The sequence below is a fragment of the Dinoponera quadriceps genome, unplaced genomic scaffold (genome assembly GCF_001313825.1).
Source record: "Dinoponera quadriceps isolate SergipeBrazil2010 unplaced genomic scaffold, ASM131382v1 scaffold1872, whole genome shotgun sequence".
Lineage (NCBI taxonomy): Eukaryota > Metazoa > Arthropoda > Insecta > Hymenoptera > Formicidae > Dinoponera > Dinoponera quadriceps.
Window position 1 is genome coordinate 1,765,910 of NW_014555944.1, and position 19,161 is coordinate 1,785,070.

General features: G+C 48.0%; 1 protein-coding gene across 7 annotated transcripts in view; it reads left to right on the forward strand.

Moving 5' to 3' along the window:
* Positions 1-19,161, forward strand: part of LOC106745934 (fasciclin-2) — a 105,778-nt gene that overhangs the window by 67,544 nt on the left and 19,073 nt on the right. Inside the window, exons 1-7 of one of the 7 annotated variants that reach the window (XM_014621967.1) lie at positions 10,624-10,965; positions 11,788-11,959; positions 12,914-12,937; positions 15,390-15,559; positions 16,036-16,301; positions 16,759-17,815; positions 18,534-18,986. In XM_014621967.1, coding sequence (XP_014477453.1) covers positions 10,746-10,965; positions 11,788-11,959; positions 12,914-12,937; positions 15,390-15,559; positions 16,036-16,301; positions 16,759-17,815; positions 18,534-18,986 — 2,362 coding nt within the window. In that variant the 5' untranslated portion in view covers positions 10,624-10,745. Of the gene's footprint in view, positions 1-10,623; positions 10,966-11,787; positions 11,960-12,913; positions 12,938-15,389; positions 15,560-16,035; positions 16,302-16,758; positions 17,816-18,533; positions 18,987-19,161 lie in introns of those variants that run through there. The other 6 variants (XM_014621970.1, XM_014621972.1, XM_014621971.1 and 3 more) reach the window with 6 other exon arrangements.

Here is a 19,161-nt window from a genome sequence, read left to right on the forward strand (position 1 = left end):
CCCCCCCCGCCTCTGAAGAATTTGTTTGTCTCCCGGTGGAACCGCGTCGGTGGGGCTGCAAAAATGCCCTCTTTGCCCGTCCCTCTCCGTTCCGTGCCATTTTATTTGCGCCGCGGGTTCGAAGATTTCTCTCTCTCTCTCTCTCTCTCTCTCTCTTTTTCCGCGGAGTCAGCTTATTTCCCAGACAAACCGAGAAAAACACGCGAGAGTATGGTCAGAAAAAGAGGAAAAAGGAAGGGAAAGGAGAGGAGGAGGAGCGGGGAGGAAAGGGGACTTGATTACGCGGCACGTTATATCTTCTCGTTGTGTTCTGATTTTTACGTTGATTGGGACACGGGATCTCTTTAATAACGACAAAAGACTATAAATATTAGATGGAACGATACTCTATAAACTAGCCGCCGTGTTTACGTTGCGCAATTTACGCGCCGATTAATTAACTCGTTGCGGAGAGCAGGTTCTGGTGTAGAAATGAAATTCAATGCTTCGCGCAGACAGCCGTCGGCGGCATCGCATTCCCCCTGCCGCGTTAATGGACTTTCTCTTCGATGTTTATTTTATAACAAGCCAACAAATGGTTAACGCGATGTTAAATTCACGCGGATAATCGCGCGAGTTTAGCGGCGCGGGAGCTATTCGTACGCGTGAAATCGCGCGCGAGAGGGACTAAAAGTCAGCTTTCGAGGATCGATCGCGCCCTTGTATCCCGACGAAGGGAATCTGAAGGACAACGGCCTCCGAAAAATAGATCCCTCGTGGAGCCACGGCGCAAGTCGCGAAACAAGTCGCCGTCTTCCCTGGAGCGGCCGGTGTTAATCGCGAAGGGAGGGAAAGTGAAAGGGAATGTAGAAACGGGGAAGATGGGCGAAAGGAAAAGAGGAGACCCCCGTTGAGCATTTAATTAGAGCGCCTATCTGCTGCCCGGAGAGGAAGCTCCTGCTGGAAGAAGTTTTTATCGCTCTCTTCTCGCGGCGCGCCTTCCCGCCCCCGAGGCCCTGTCTTCCGTCTGATTTATAAGGTTTCGTCGTTACACCTCGGTGCGTATATACGTATATACGCACCCTTTGACCGGTCGCTAGGAGCGGGAAGGAGGAGGGCGTCTCTCCTCTGATTCCCAGATTTAACGGATTCCCCGAGCTTTGGGAAGCGAGGCGAAGCGGCGCGTAGCGACGTGGCGCCGGCCGGTTTCAAGATTATCCTCCTTCACGGGCTTTCCCTATCCTTTGTACGAGCCATCCGAGCTGCTTTATAACGCGACAAAAAAGCCGCAGGTCGATTCGCCGATCTTTTCGGGGGGGGGGGGGGGGNTATTAGCGCTTAATCCGATCTTTATGTTAACGAAGATTCACCTGTTACTGCCGTTCGTGGTTTACCTTTCTCACTCTTTCTCTGGTGCTGCGCTTTTTTGCAAAACTTCCGCGAAAGTTCGCGAGCGCGCGAGAATAATTACGCGAACGTTGATCCCACCGTATTATACAACGTTCCACTGCGTTTTCCCCTCAAACGTGAAAATATTTTGAGCGCAATTAAGCTTGGATTGGATTTAACGATTGTACGTTTGCGCGCACACTCAAATCTGCAAGAGTCGATTCACGTTGTGCCGCGCATGTTACATTAATTTTGTATTACTTACATTTTGCACATCATATAATATTCATTTATAACGTTATAACGTGCGAATTAATATTTACAATACACGTGTATTATACAGACCGATGTGTACTTACGCGCGATGTTCGAGACGAATATGCGCGAGCGAAATTATTGTCAGCCAAATTCCAATTTACTAGGATCGCTGCACTTTGCGCGTTGTCACGCGACGTACCGGGCAATCTCGTCCCTTTATTGTGTAATTTCGGCTCGGCGAACGAGCGCAGGAGCTTTCGAGAAGCACCCTACGACCGCTTCATTATCCTTCCGCGCGATATCGGGCTACTTAAGTCGCACGAGTTCGAGACAACGAGATTACCGACAAGGTTGCCGCGGTATCCCCGGCCGTATCCAACCGACGAACTTTCGGCTGCCGAGTCCAATAGTCTTTTTCCAGTCTTTCGTTCGATATATCCGTCGTTGATCCGATCCGCCCAGCGTTCGCCACCCTCTCTCGGAAAAATCCCACGGAAAAACGAGCACGCGTAGTTTTCCCGCTTTACCTCTGCTTCTTTTCGCAACGCGAAGGAGGTCGCGCGTCGTGAAGTGCCTACTCGAATTTTATGGCTTCCTCCCATGGTTTATGGGACTTTTATTCTTACGGGAAACTGCAGTAACCTTTCTCCCGTGCGCACCGTATGAATACTGATAGCTAATCGCCGATCTGTATCATTGCTCCGGCACATTGAACACCCCGCAAAATTCGTCATCGTGAATTATGACGGTGAGATGTATTTCCGGGTATTACGTCCGTTATGAATAATATAAAACGCTCAGTTTGTTTTCGTCAATAAAACCGATTTCGCTTCGATGAGCTGAGCTGTTTATATAATTCATCAAGGATCCTTTATCGAGCCGACGTAATTGCGACTTTTGAATAATTACTTGTTGAAATATGCTTTGTATCGTAACAATATTCGTTGGAAATGACATATGGTCTTATATAGTAATAATTATTAATTATTAATTAATAATGAACGCCAATGATTTATCTGTGCGGTGTTAATTAATAATATCGAATAGACGGGAAAATAGCAGTGAGAGAGAGATTGGCTGGCGTGGCGTCGAAAGTTCCTCCGGTAGACAATTTGTCTATGCATGCATCTTTCTTCGAAGCTTTTCGAAAGTTCCATCTGCTTCCGCGGCTGCGGTGTAAAAGACTCGGTCTTAGAAGCCTTACCATCGACACGCTGCAACGTTACCTTAATTAAATCGGTCTCGTGTTCCTCGGCCCCCTACTCCCTTAACAAAGCTTCCTCCCCTTCTCTCAATTCTTCGTCCGCGACCGAGCCCTTAACAAAACCTGCAGGAAGTACGATGTATTCACAGTTTCGTGCGGTGTTCCCCTCGCGAAATTCAAATGTTCGCGCATTGTGCGTCGTGCTCGACGCTCGTAATCCCCGAGTGAAAGAAATTAACTAAGGGGGATTAACAAATTGGTAATCAAATATAGCGGTAGTGGATAACACAGGAACACGACACTGTCCGCAGAAGTAACGTAAATGTTTTCGCTCGGAGATTGTTGATCAAATTAGAAACGAGAAGTTGCACTTTGACGCTTGAGACAAATTTCCAGCAACGAGCACGCGATACAAGCAGGCGGTGGTATCATAAAGCGTAGCAAAAACTACAAACTTGGAATTCCCAAGCCGCGCCTGTTCCTCCGTTGGCTTTATTTCTTTTTGACAACTTTAAATAAATAAGCAAGCGGTGCTGCAACCGGGGAGAAATATATGGAAATGGTTATTACCTGCGCGTATTAACAAAGCAGGAACCATCGCGGAACGAGTCGCCAGTTTACATAAACGGAAGGGAATCTCCCGAAAGAGAACGCCAAAGAGGTCGATAATATAGAGTTTGCCTCTGTGAGATTTCCCAAATGGCCACGTCGGAAAATTTCGGTGGGCTCCACCGCCGTGACGACGTCCCTCCTCGTGCGTTCGATCCTCCCCCGACCTCGATTCCATACCGAAATCTGATCAGGACTTTTCCCGGTCCTCCGTCTCCCATTTAGCACCAGCCTCGATCCCCTCGGCCCTCGTGAATCGAATTCTTCCAGCTCAAGTGACATGTCGCGGGAGTTTACCGGAACCTACCTACCTAGCTACCTACCAATCCATTCCTCCGGCCACCTGTACATATACCGGGTAACACGTGCGTAAGCAACCGACGTGTACACTGGCTGCTTTGAGCCGAATGTATATACAGGTTGATCGGGCGTGGTTCTCCGATGGAGACGCCGGAGGGTTGGGAGAGGGTGATTTCGCAGCGGGGGTGTAATAGCAAGAGGACCCGGAAGGCCGAGGAGAGAGAGAGGTCCACCTCTTGAATGTGTGTGCGTATGCATCAACCAGGGGATTGAAATGGGCGGCGGAGAGGCATTGAATAGCCCCTGGGGTGGCTGCGCCAACAAACCCTAACTAACGTAAATAAGATGTCCTGGGAGAGGGGTGGATCTCGCTCGCTCGCTAGACTCCTTGCGTCGCGGCTCCCTCTTCGGTCCTCGGCCTTTATCTTCTTACACCACCGCGCGCGCACACAGGCTCGAGCAAAGCCGGAGCTGATGAACTAACCTCCCGGGGCAATCACGGGATTTCTTCGCGAAGGACTCGAGAAGAGGCTTTCTCACGTTCCCCGCGTCCTTGCGGCGCAGGGAGTCGCAGGCGTGCGCCGGAAACGATGATTCGGCGAAATTTCGTGGCTGCACCGAGGGATGCCTGGCGCGGCGCTGCGCGACGGATGGGGTGTGACGTGGGATGATGATGACGATGAGCCTGAATCAGTGGCGCTTCCGCAGCATTCGAGTAAGCTGGAAGCGGTGAATCTCGCTGGAGGAATGAAATCAGGCGGGGGGGGGGGGGNNGGGGGGGGGGGGGATTTCCTCAGGCACGATATTTTGCTTGTTCATTCAACCGGAACACTCGAGACGTCGTCTCGAGATAGTCCTACGAATATCGTGTAACACCAATCAAAGTATCGATCAGCTGTTTTCTTCATTTTCGGCAGTTTGAGATCGAAACCACTCTCGACTCGACGCGATGAATGAGAGGGAAAAAAGTAACAGCGATTATAGATGTGTATAGGACTAATTTCACGTTTCATCCGAGGTGTGTCTCTCATCCCCCGTGTTATTACGTCTAAAGGCATGTCGCTCGGTATATTTTATCGTCCCTTCGTCCGCTATGTGCGACTGTATATACCGTACATATATCCTTCAACATCCTGCAGCCGTCAATGTACCAATTCCGCGCGTCGGCCGAAGCCAACCCCGACGTGCTCGGTCAATTACGGCGTTTCTTCGCGAGCATCTTCGGCGGAGGACCCACCGACGTCCCTCGTGTATATCCCTCCACCCTCGTGCGAACACGCGCTACGCGCCCCGGAAACGATGAATTTGCGAGTCTCAAGGGTGGATAATGGCTGGTACGGTACACCGTTGTAAACTCAACGCCCGGGGTGGGGAGAAACGCCGCGCGGATGACTCGGGCGAATTTGTGAAACGATTATAGAATCTGTCCGAGCGGATACACGTGGAGAAGTGGAGTGCCGGGGGTCCCTGGGAAACAACCCCTCCGTGTTGTTGCTCTCTTTGACGGTTCACCGTCCGAATGAGTTTCGTATGACGACGTAATGGCGCGTCGCGACGGTGAACAGGCGAATTTTCTCCCGCGTAATGACGGCTGCACTCCGAACACGCCATTAACGAGCTATTGATGATGATGTGTCTTCGTGCGACAACAATGATACGCCGTATTGTCGGCGTTCCCCTGCTCCTTTTTCTGCGTCCTGCGTTTTCAGACTCGCAGCCGTCGATCCCCCGCAAAAAATGTGAACACGTGTTTCCGAGGGGATCGGAACGTAATTCCTACCTTTTGCCTGCTTTCCGCGTTACGCTCTCGTTGCTTTTCAAATAAGCCGATTTTCATCGTAGCAATTTAATTTCGTTGCGTTCAATTAGTCCGCGATAAAATCAACCGGCATCGATAAATACGATCGTGAGGTGTAATAAATGCCGGCAGCGTTTTATACATAGAGATATTTTACATCCGGAAACATACGTAATTACGAACAGGTGTATCTAAATATATAATGATCGTAAGAAACGTAATTACCCTGGAACAGGTGTATCTAAATATATAATGATCGCGAGACGTGACGCGCGTAAGCTCAACACCGTAATCAGTATGAAAATATAATTAGGATAAAAATAATTAACGATCCGGCGTCGTTTCATGCGAAGGGACTCCTGGCTCGATCAGGCACTCTCTTATCGTCGGCGGGCCAACTCGACGGCGACAGATAGTATCGAATAAATTCATTCCACCGGAAACATAATTGCGATTTATGTTCTGCTATTGTTCGAGGGTCGACCGTCTGCTCGTTTCGCCCCCTCCTGAGACACATTTCAGGCCGCCCGAACGACTACAGGAAAATCTCTAATTCACCCTAGTCGCCGCGCGTGCCCGCCTCTTCGCCTAAGCGAGCCGGAAATGATGAATTTGCGAGTCTTATCGCGAGCCCGGAATGACGTCTCTCGTGACAGTGCGAGAGCGGCGAATAAATAAGCAGTCCTTACGGGCAAGAGACAATGCTGCCGGGGATGTGATCCTTACGGAGCTACCCTCGCTCGATTACGAAATCTCTTATCGGAAATGACAGAACTTGTGAGAGCAAAATTAGACTCGACCCTCGAACGGTCTCGAGGAGAAACGAAAGCGGCCGCGTAGACGCGGCATTTGCACCGTCGTCCTTGCTATTGTCCTTGCTATCGTCTAGTGAAATTTTCTCAGATTAGTTCCCCGTGTCCCTTTCGCGTCGTTCGAAAGCCATGACGGTATAGTTCACGCAAGGTCGCGAGTTTCAACTTCAACTTGAGATATCAGTAAAGAGAGCTTGCGTAACGCACGTCAGTCCGGATTCACAATTGGTGTAGCAAGTTTTCAGCCTTTTGCTCCAAGCAATAATATGTAACGTAATTTCTGACAGAAAGCGTTTCCCGTACTGCCGAAAGTCACGATAACGCTTAAGTTTTACACAGAAAAAGGTGCCAGAAGTTCAAAAAATGATAACTTCAATAACTCATTAATCAATTTTTTGGATTAAGTGAATTTTATTTGGGTCGAGTAAATATTATCTGATTAAAGTAAAAATTTGCCATGAAATATTGGAACATTTATTTGTAGTGTTATTTACTTAAATATCATGGAGAATGAAATTAAAATTAGAATTTTTTTCTGTATAGGAATTGTGACGTCTGGCTAAAAACATTTTTTGTTAAAAATTTTGTTACAATTTAATGCATCGAATAAAAGGCTAAAGGTTTGCCTACATCCATTGTGGATTCGAATTCACCCACGCGTTTGCTTCAGGATCAATAGGGCTCCACTGTTCTGCGCAGGAAACATATCGAGATGCAATTCAAGCGATGTTATAGTTCTCAGAAGTCGCGTCTTTCGCGACCGTCCTCCGAGATCTGCGGGGGCTGATAGCGGGATGAAAACGTATTTTCAACTTGGAGCCTCGAGACATTGATCAAATGACTTGATTGTGACTATTGTACGTAATGGACGAGACGCAACGGTCGGAGACAATTAGCGTCGGGACTAGGGAGGATTTAACTCTCTCACCGTTCACACAGGCCCGAAGTTTAAGCAAACTTTGCGATGCAAATGCCGACGGCGTTGAGCGAACGTTGCAGTGTCTTATCGCGATCCTCTTCGTAGATACTTCAGCTCGAATGTGCCTGTTCGTGAAACTTGTCGCAATCTAAGCTCGACGTTTTGCGTATGAATATTCGTGAAAATGAGGCGGAACACTATCGCGTCCATTAGCGCCAAAATGTAAGTGTCGTCTGGTGTGTCGTCGAGCAGCGGTTCAACTGAAAGCTTTATACGTCTCTACATCGTAGGAACAGTTTAATCCGCCGGGAGGGGGGGGGGGGAATAAGNGGAATAAGCGAGTCATTAACCGGGAATTGATTCGGTTCAGATCACGGGAGTACATCCGGTCGTCTGGAGAAAATCCGCGCCTCCCCTGAAAATCGTCGCGAAATGTGATCAAATCCGGTGTGCTAAAGTCTAGTAAACAGACCATTTAACGATTACGTCACGCTAAATTTAGATATTTTACCCCCTCCTCCCCCCCCCCTCTACTCCCTATACCTCTTCAAATTTCATCACCAAATATTTACCTCTTTCCAATATTACATGACATGTGAATTACCTCTCCGGCCGACACAGAATAAAAAAGATAACTTATAACTATATTGTGAGTAGTAATTATTAGACTACGTGCTATTTTTTTTTGTTAATATAAATAATATTTAGCCGTATAATATCAAATTAATTATTTTGTAATTTTGATTAGTAAAAGTTGTTTTTTAAAGAAATAAGTATTTAAAAATAAATATTTTGATTATTAACACAAAATTATATAAAAACTTAAAAATTTTTACTGATATTAGCCGAATGTATTACGAATACAAAGAAAGTGAATAACCCACATACATCCACATTTACAAATTATGTAACGTCTTCCATGGCCTTTATCCCCCCCTTCAATCAAAGACCGTCACGCAAGCTACTAGACTACCCTCCCCCTTTGTGATGTGACGTAATTATTGAATAATCCCTAAAGAACTTGGTTGGACGTTTCTGTTTTCTTTTATAAAATCATAACTATCCTTTCCCCACGTTCTATACGCATAGAACTTCATTTGTCGTCCGACGAGTTAATTACGGGAAACAAGTTTCTGGAAAAAGGATCTAAAGTGGCTCAGGTTTAATGAGCGGCAACGTGCAAATTTGAGGACAGTGGCTTTGGAAAAGTTGCGCGACGCGACGCTAAATATGCTCGACTGATAATTGTCATATTCCACTGTGTAAGGTCTGGTAGGTCGGGCCGAAGATGTCGCAAAAGCAGCTTAAAGTTCCCCTACCCTTGCGAGTTCTCCGGGAGCGAAGCGGCGCGCGGACGAAATCCTTTAATTGACCGCACGCAAGAACTCATCTCGATGAGTCTTAGGCCAATTAAGGAAGTTCCTCCGTTACGAAGGTTTGTAACCTTTCCGCGTCCTTGCGTGAGCTATTACAGAAATTAACGGGTCTCCGTTTCAAGCGGTGCATTTGCATTAACCGCGATGAAATAATCATCTTGCTGAGATTTCGCCGCGATAGCGCTCTCTTTCTCTCTCTCTCTTTCTTTCTATCTCTTTCTGCCTTGACGTTTATTTTAACATTAACGACGAACATAATTTAATTAAAGTGAATTTTGTAACAAGTATAGGAAATTTGCGGTAAATTTCACCGGGAACACTATAATAAAATTAATAATAGCGGTGGTATATTGCTTTTGTAATTTCTCGCGACGTAATCTGTATTCTGGCGCAGTTAATAATAATAATAGGATGAGAATAATGATTTCGAGGGGAAAATTACAGGAATACTCGTTCATATTTTCACTAATTTTATTTAGTACAACGCGGAAGGTTAAAAATATAGAGAGAGAGAGAGAGGGGGGGAGGGGGGATTAGCGATGTTACAAAATTATGTAATTTACCATATTTAAAAAAAGGGAGATTTAAAAAAGTTCGTTATTACGTGATGTATATAGAAATATAATTCGGGTCACATCGGGGATAAGTTTAACAGGTGGCAGGCGGAAATTAGAAAGCGCGCAATTAAAATATTCGTTGTCAACTTCTCGAGTAAATAAACTCCCTGAAATTTCACGTGGAAATTTCCGCTCTGCCGTTGATGTCACTCGCGTAATATCTGGCGAACAGCGGCGGGCAGCAGGTCGCACGGAAGCTTTTCGCGAGAGGCGAGAACGACAGAGGGAGGACGACGTTTTTTTTTCGCCGGCAATTTGCGGCGGTTTCAATTTTCGTGCCATTGTCGATTACGTCAGACGCGCCGATCTGCGTCACACGCGGAGTCGTTTGCTCGCTCGCTCGCGCGCGCCCCAACGGCGTATCCTCATCGCTACCTCGCGAGCTCGCTTTTTTTTTTTAATCCGTATTCAATTATTTTCGCAGTATCCATCGCGGCGTGGTTTCAGTATTTGCGAGATCAATTGTTACAAGGGCTGTGCGGTGCGCCATGTACCGCGTGAAAAAAAAAAATCGTTTAGGCGAGCTGGCTCCGATTCTGTATTTCGATTACACGGCTCGCTCATCGCATTGTTCTCGATTTGGGATTTTCCTCGAACTGGCCGTCCGGTTTTTCCCCTTCACGCATTGTGAAGCGCTGTCGGTTCGCGACGATCGCGGCTGAACGTGCGTGCGTGCGAAAGTCCGTGTGAGCTCGCTCGCTCGCGAGTGAGCGCTCAGGGAGTGATCGACCACCGATGCGAAACGAATGTAAACCTATTATCGCCCCGCTCAATCTGCGCGAAACGGGCAAATCGACCGGCGTTCGCGATGTGGTCACTTATCCCGGGGTATAGACCCCCCTCTCTCTCCCTCCTCCCCTGTAATTAACCGCGTCCAGTCGTAAATCGGATCGCTTCTGCTGGCGTACGGACGCGCGCATCCCCCGCCGCGAGAAATTCTCGCGGAACTCCAGTTGCGGCAGCTGGCCCGTCGTAAATTCGGTAATGATTCCCTCGTTGCGCCGTTACTCCCATTCGTCAGGTAGCTCCAGCTTACGTGCGCCAACTTAACGAGCTAATGAGTCTGCGGAATCGGCACGAAGGGAAGAGAGAAAGAAAGAGAGAGAAGGAAAGGCCAGACGAAGGAAGAGAAAGAGAACGAGAGCCGGTGTATTCCCGAATTACGCCGCTGGTGCATAGCTCGTTACGTTCGGATGACGCACGGCGAGCAGGAGGAGGAGAAGGACGACGGGGATGACGACGACGACCGGGAGGTGGCGGAAGAGGAGGAGTACGAGGAGTTAGCGGTGGTGGAGATAGAGGTTACGGAGCGTTTCCCAGTTAGGGCAATTCCGCACTTTCGCTCGCCGCAATTAATTAGCTCAATTCCCGCTTCCTGTTGTGCCCGACGCCGTCGGGGTGTCGGGGCGCCCATCGCGCACGCATGCATTCCGACGACGCGCGCATTCCGCCGTCATAGTTCACGCACCCACGCATGCGAGCACATGCACGCGCTCTCTCACGTAGCCGGAGGCGTTTTAAAGCACGTATACACACGCGAGACCATGAACGCCGAGACGACGACGATCTGCCTCTCGGTGCTGTGCATTTACGTGATGACGGCGCCGTCGCCGTCGACGCCGCCGCCGCCGCCGTCGCCCTCACTGTCGCCGTCGCCATCCCCGCGGCCTTCGGAAACGACGCCGCCTCGTCCCACTGACGTGGGTAAGGCTGTAACCGAGCGGGTTGATTCCTTCGGGGAGGTTTCTTCAATTGTGACTAACGAGACGCGCTGAAATTTCTCGCCTCGTCGTTCCTCGGATTTGCAATGGGTCGGATTTTTGTCGCGCGGAGACCCGCCGCCGATGTCCGGAAAGTTTTAATATCTAAGCGATGTATGTGCACAGTGTGTCTCCTCTGCGTCTGAAAAATTGCACGTTCGTTTCTAAATATCCTTTCTTCTTCCACTTGGCTAAAATATCTCGAAACGTGGAATTGCAACGGATGAGGCGAACGAAATGAAAGAGCCGCCGAGGGGGAGGATTTCATTTTCTTCCCTGTTTTAACTTCCCCGCGAGAATGGATGAATGATTGCGATAATAAATCTAAGGTGGTGCGTGCAAATGGAATTAACAGAGATCGTAGGGATTTGAAACGGTGGTGCTTCGTAAACGGGAGAAATTGCTAGTTCGAGGCGAAAGTACTTAAGGTAAATACCGTTGAAAATTGGAAGGGACGCCGAGAACGAACGCCACTTGCGCTCTGCTCGCCGCCGGTGTATCGGTGTTAGGAGAGGCGACGTCGTCGCTTGTTGGCGACGTCTGCAAAAATAAGCGATCCTCCGAGCGAAATGCCTCGTAATCGTATCATTATCGGCGGATTACGTGCAATCACTCCGGTCGTCCCGATCGAGAGTCCCCGGTGTTTTCGCCGTCTTACGCTGCGGTCGCTCTTATTACACACACGCACACGCGCGCCACACGTGTGCATCCGTGTGTCCCTTGTCAGCGTAATGACCGGTCACGTTCTTGGCTTTGCTTCTTGCAGCTTACGCGAGCCCACTGGAACCACACTTGGAGATCCTGCCGAGCGGCGAGACGCATTCGAAACCGATCGGGACCAGCATCATCCTCACGTGCAAGCCGAAGGTGGACCAACCGAACCTCATCAACGATATGAAATGGCTCGACACGCGGAACCGAACGATCGAGCCCGTCAGGTAAGCCGATCATATCGCGACCGACCGCGATCACTTCGTCATTTTGCCTACAAATTGCAATTTCGAGGCGATGCAGGAGCTGGTCGCGCCAACGCAGGCTTGTCTCTGCGTTTCTCGATCTGTATTCTAATCGGCGGCCAAGAAAGCGACTGAGCTGATCGCGACTGTTTAATTAATCGGGGACAAAAACCGTCGGCACTGTTGGTCGACCACGATCCTGCAGTCGTCCTTTTTGCCGGTTCCCGGGACACTTACGTTACATGAGTAACTGCGAGAATTCGCAACGTTTCTTTTTTTTTCTTTCTTTTAATTATCGTTGTTATTTTCATTGAAAAAAGGGTAACAATTACTAAATATCTAGGTGAGATAGTTTCAACTAAGTGATTTTCATCACAGTAACCAAATTATTTAGTCGCATAGTATGTTTAACTAAGTTATTTGGTTGGCGCAACTGAATCATTCGGTTACATGTGCCGTGCAACTAAATGATTTGTTCACCGTAACCAAATCGTTCAATTGAAATTATTTCACTAAATGTTTGGTAATTCTTACCAAACTCTTTTTTCCGTGTAGAAATCGCAACGTGGGATTTGTCAGGAAAAATTTTGTGAGATGCGTAATCTCTAGGAATTAGAAAAATAATTGATTCTTTTTGTCACCTTTTTCGATTTGAAAAGTAATATTTGCGACTAAGTAATGCTCAAATATATGTATATTTCACGCGACAGTAATCGTAATTTCTGATGTTTTTTGGTTTTCTAGGTACGTTTTAGGTTTCATTTACGATCATACGATGATAGAATAGATCTTTAGTAGAAAGCATAAACATACTGCTAATTAACGGGAGAGCTTTAGACTTGATAGTGTAGAGAAATATCGCGATCATAGCGAAGATGAGAGACTGTATGCCAGCACTAATTCAACAAATTTCTGTCACTTTTACCGCACACACAGTCTTCTTGTTTTGCCGCTGAAAAGGCGAGTATAAAACCCGTTGAAGACCACTCTACATGCGATCGTTTACTTCATCTTTCCAGTAGTAGTGTTCGCTCCTTCCCCGTCCCCCTCATTTGCGATGCGCTCACACCCATCACTTCACCTCTCGGTCTCGACACGATCGTTTTCTCACGACGCCGCCACGTTTCCCGCAGTTTCTGCCCGCCGGAGCTCTTAATTACTGCCGCGCGAACCGATCGCAATTCGCGAACCGGCTATCGTTCGTTAAGCCGTTCGGAAAAGTTCCGGACGCTCCGGCTGTATCCGGACTGACTTATTGAACGCCCACCGAAGCGAGGAAACTCCATCGGCCGGGGGGAAAAAAAAGGATCCACCGGGCTGCGAGCGAATGTTTCGCGTACGAGGTGATCCGAGAGGCATCGCGTTCGGAATTGAACTTCGCTCCGGTACCGAAATCGGGCCGCGATTGCGCGCCTAAATATGCAACGTCGCGTTATTTTTTATGATGCGCGCAAAATCAGACGAGAAAGAACTGATTTCCTGCATAAATATTTACCGCACGCGCGGTTGCCTATAAAGTGATATTTATACTTGACATTTGCTCATTTCAAAATTTGCGACGTCGAGCCCGAAATTAAATCACCTGTATGTCGGCAAGTTAAAAACAGGAAGAGCGACGTTTCTGGGACACCGCGTGTGTACGATCGGTGATTAAGCGGCTCCGTAGTGGCGCGCGGTTCTCTGCACACTCGCTAACACCAACGTCCCAACGTCATTTGCAACGTTTATGTCTTCGTTCGTGCAAGTCTGTCCGATATCGCTCGGAGCCCGTATATGAACAGCGAATCGCTAATGCACGTATTGCGCATCCGACCGTGCTGGAAGTATTTAATCCGGCGATCAAATAATCTAACGAGCGTTAACCTCGGCAACTGATTTCCAGCGGGTCGCGTGTTTGCTCGATTACTCGGATCCTGTATGTAATTTGCATAATTAAGTACATTCGTCGTCAAGAGCGGCGCGTGTGACATTCCTGTGCAAAATCGCGTTTCGAGCGATTACGCCACTCAATTACGTTCTCAATGGGTGTCAGCGCCACGTCAAATACAGGTCGCTGCAAAAACCGATATTTCGAAGATAAATTACACCGGAGAGAGAGGGGGGGGGGACGTTCGTTCTCGTCGTCCGCCGAACGAATCGTTCGCGCAAGAATTCTTTTCCCGGGCCATCTCGGAACATTTCGACAGACTACCACGACGACGGCATTGTGATCCTTCCTGGTGATGATCTCCCCACACACAGTAACTTCTCTCGTCGTCGTTGCTTGCACTCCGCGTGCATCATCCCCGTATGTACATATACTCGGCTGCTCCGCGATGATCAACCCAATTCACACACAATATCATGGCTGTATAATTATATTCCGATGTTTCTTCATATATTTAAGGATATATTGCTCATCAGTGCCGTATTTTCAGCGGCGCATAATTACAAATATCTCTGATATGGTCAATCTTTTTCCAACTGCACGAGCAACGAGTTAGATAATATTTTAAGATATATACAGTGCAAATTTCACCGAATTCTTATCAAACTCATTTCACTTCACAATCTTCGTGAAAGTCGAGCAACTTTTGATCCGAGCTCTGAATCGCTATCAAATTTTTCACGTCACTTCTAAATTCAGTGTATCATTGTTTCATAATCTTTTAATCATTTCGCCTTATAGACGACACATCCTTGAGATATTGAATTACTCGATAAATTCGTAGAGGTTCTTACAAAAAACTCAAAGATGATTCTTTCCTCAATTAGGCATAACTTTAATTATTCTTTTTTTTTTTCGTTTTTTTTTTTTCGACGGCAGGTCACCAAAGAAAATGATCGATATATCATTGGGTAAAGTTCGGCCAACTGTGAAAGTAGCGGCCTTGAATTCCTCGCAAAAACCCCTACGAACTTATCGAACCGGTCCAATATTAACCCTCGTACATGTATACCTCTGACGGTCGTTATTAATACATCGCTTTACATGAACGACGCGGATCTTGGATCATTTCTCCGCGGAGCAGCCGCGCGTGCTTCTGATTCTGTCACCTTGAGCCACCTTCTTAATCCGAAAACCTATACTTGGCAACCTTCATCGTCGATGTCACGCGATATTACATCCGGCATCCCGTCGCCCGGCACACTACATGGAAATTGCTTGGAACGCATCGCACCGTCATACGCGCGCTAGCATCATCTGCCGATACGCAGCGTCGTATACCGCGCGGTACACACGTCAAATAATACGAAGCCACGATGCATGAACGTGCATCGCGCCATCCTCACATTATCACCCCTCTTCCCCCCTACGAAGAACCTGTGTCGCGATATCGCTGCGCGATGTCATTCACCGTCATTATCTATTTCTGTGTTCGGACCGAATTACGCGAATTGTCTTGCAACACTGTGACGATATTCTTCGCAGCTCGCACACGGGACAGCAGAAACCGGCGATGTATACCGAGAGGTATGCGGACGGCAGTCTGGCTCTGTTCATTAATTCCCTCGACGAAAACCAGGCCGGGAAGTACTCTTGCATTGGGACTTACGCGAATTCCGTGACGATGAGCAAGTCTATCACGATCGAGGCCATCAGTGAGTAAAGAATAACGATCGAGAGTCCTAGCGATTTCCAGAGAGAAATTACTCCGAGGTGTGCAAGATATGTACGAAGTATATCGCGTGATGTTCAGTTAATTTCACGGAAATGATGGGAGAGATTCGCAGATCTCCTCCGCTACGGTGGAACTTTTTTATTAGAATCGTTCGTACGCAATCGTTTCATTAAAACTTAATCGGAGATCGCGCGTAACCTCTCTCAAATAGGCAGCGCGACTGAACATCTTCGATCGTTTCTCAGTCGAAAAATAAAAGAACAATCGAATAGTAGACATTCTAACTTCGTCTTTTAATCGTCGAATCATGCGTAACGACGGAAAATGATAGAACGTACAGCGGAGATTGCAGAAAAAGTCGGTGATGTAATTCAATGCCTCTCGTGAAATCGGTGTCGTTGCTGCGTAACAAGCGCTGTGCTTTTGTGAGCAAACCTTCGATCTCTCATTCGACAGTCGCGATCACTTGGGAAAACGCACCGTTGGACCAGCATCCTATTCTTGGTGAGGACTTCCCTATCCAATGTCAAGTACGCGCTAGGCCTGCGCCTCTGGTCGACTGGCTCTACAATGGCGAGCTGATCAGGACCAACAATCGTTATATCATAGACAAGTTCACATTGACGATCAAGGATGTTCAGGAATCGGACGACGGTGTGTACACCTGTCGAGCGTCGGTGCAGGCCACTGGAGAACTGAAGGAGCGACCTATTAAAGTTGAGGTATTATTATGATTTTTTGTTCAACATCACTATTAAATAGAATATCCGTCAAAAAAAGGGAAACATTACACGAACCTAAGGAACTGTGGAAAAAATATCCCTCGTACTCGCATAATTACTGTTATTTCCAATTATTCGTGTTTTGTGGTAATTGTTGCTGCTGTTATTTTGCTTCTGTAAAATCTATATTCTGAATTGTCTTTTATCGATGGAAGTGCCTTGAATGTGGCCTCCCAGCCAATCCAGGGTGGTTCCCAAATCACTCTTGGAGACACTCTCATCGATAAAAGTGAGTTTGGAATATGGAATCAAACGCTTTATCGATTGTTTTATTTTAATCTCGCACACTACCGCGACTCTCCGCGACCCCGACTGAGAATCCCGGCTGCGATTCCACGCGGTCGAGCCCGTCTCGAGCCCGGTGTAACAGTCCTTCCATCTGTGCCCGTTGTCGCAGGTGTACACGCGACCCTCGATCGAGGAGTTCTCGAGCCCGGTCGAGATCATCGAGGGCGAGAACGCGAACATCGCGTGCAAGGCCAGTGGCAAGCCGCCGCCAACCCTGAGCTGGATCAAGACTCTCACCCACATGAACCTCTCCGAGGCCGATCGCTTCGGCGTCGATCCGTACACCGGTATGCTCACCATCACCGACGTGAAGCGTGAGGACGCCGGCGAGTATCAGTGCGCCGCGAAGAGTCCGGCCGGCGACGCCAGCATGAACATCCTGGTGAACGTGATCGTCAAGCCCAAGATCATGGAGTTCACGAACATGAGCGTGGTGGAGAAGAAGCAGGTGGACATAATGTGCAAGGCGTTCGGTCGGCCGCCGCCTGAAGTGACCTTCAGGAAGTTCACGGCCGACAAGCAGTACGTGATGGGAGCCCAACCGAACGACGACCGGATCATCATGATAAACAAGCAGAACGAGATGAACGGCGAGACCGTCGGCAATCTGACGATCTTGAACGCCCTCAGGTCGGACGACGGTCTGTACGAGTGCATTGCGAAGAACCGTGGCGGCGCCGCCTACAAGAACGGCCACCTCACCGTCGAGTATCCGCCTTCCTTCCGACTGATGCCGAACATCACGATGTGGTCCTGGGACAAGCGGACGGTGAACCTGACCTGCATCGCCGAGAGCATACCGAACGCGACGATACGCTGGACGATGCACGGCGACCAGAAAATCGAGAACCATGCGATGATCCAGCAGATCGACAACGGGCCGATCTCCGTCCTCTCGGTCACGCCGATCGACAACAGGTACTACACCCATTACAAGTGCATCGCTTCGAACGTCCACGGCACGCGCGACCATCTGATCGAGCTGAGGGAGGCGAAGAGGCCCGGCAACCTGCTGGACGTCAAGATGACCGAGATAAGCGCGACGACGATCACGTTCGGCCTGATACCGCCGAAGCATCCGGATCTACCTGTCAACAGCATCACCGTGCAGTACAAGAAACTGAACGACATCTGGCCGCAGTCGAAGAACAGGACGTGGACCGTCGGTGAGTGGTCTTCTTGACGGTTTTCCCTTAAGCGATTCAAAGCAGAGGGAAAAGATGTGGCGGGCGCGCTCTTGAATACCAAATTAAATGCAAAGAAGCTTAAACTGAAAGAATTGCCAACAAGATAAATTCAACGTTCGGTTAACCGGAAAACTGTAGAAAGACGGAAAGGAGATTTCGTATTTTATCTCTTTAAAGTATGTTTCTCGAAGTTGTAACTGAGTTCGGCTAATCTACCTTAATCCAAATTAATCCGACGCGAGTTAGTTAACCCAGATACGCTCCAAGACACTTGTTGCGAGCGTTTTCTGCTTATTCTTGAATATGTAGATGATCAGAGTTATAATACGGGAGCACGGAACTTCGATATTATTCATGAGAACGGCGGACGAAGTGGCGGGAAATAAAAATAAAGAGCCCGAGGGAAAATCCGAGGTGCAACTTGCTCGCCTGATGCGAGAAAGTATAATGAGTGTAGCAATTGTTTATGCGTAATTTTCGAAAAAAAAAGAGAAATACTTTGAGAAACGTGCGTGATTTAAATTCCAACGGCCGTTTGAATAAACTGACTATCAACTCGTCGTTCGAGTTTCTCGTAAATAGTCACCGCGTGGGTATGTATGAGCGAGACCGTTTTCCGCTTCGTGTCGTTTGGCACCTGCCCATCCAAAACTCGCGTTAACCGAATCGTCACACGATCAATTGGCTCGCTCTTCAGGTAGTCGATACACCGTTGAGGATTTGACGCCGATGACGTCGTACGATTTTCGATTTGCGGCGATGAACGAGGTCGGTCTGGGTAACTGGGGCAACGACTTTCACGAGATGACGCCCGGTAAAACGGCGCCGATGCAGCCGAAGATCATGACGAAGAATACGAAGGATGAGTACGAAATATCGCCGTACAATAATCAGTACGAGCTCGCCTGGAAGACGCCGGCCGATAACGGCGAGCCGATAGATCTGTACCAGATCAAGTACTGCCAGATAAAACGCGTTTCCGGCGATTGGGACACATTGCACGATAGCTGCGTATTGATAACTGTCAAACCTCAGAATAGGCACTGGCTGAAGGACCTGAACTCCGACTCCTTCTACACTGTCGAGCTGCAGGCTCACAACGCGATGGGCTTCAGCTCAGCAGGACTCGCCAGGTTCAAGACGTCCAGAGGTGAGTTCCCACCAACTGCAACCGTATCATCTTTCAATGTTACCTCGATCTAATCGTAATTACTCTGTCATGACGTATATCTATATTTCGTAATAATTTTCACTCGAAATCTGATTCCCTTTGAGATATATATGTACATATATATATATATATATATATATATATATATATATAT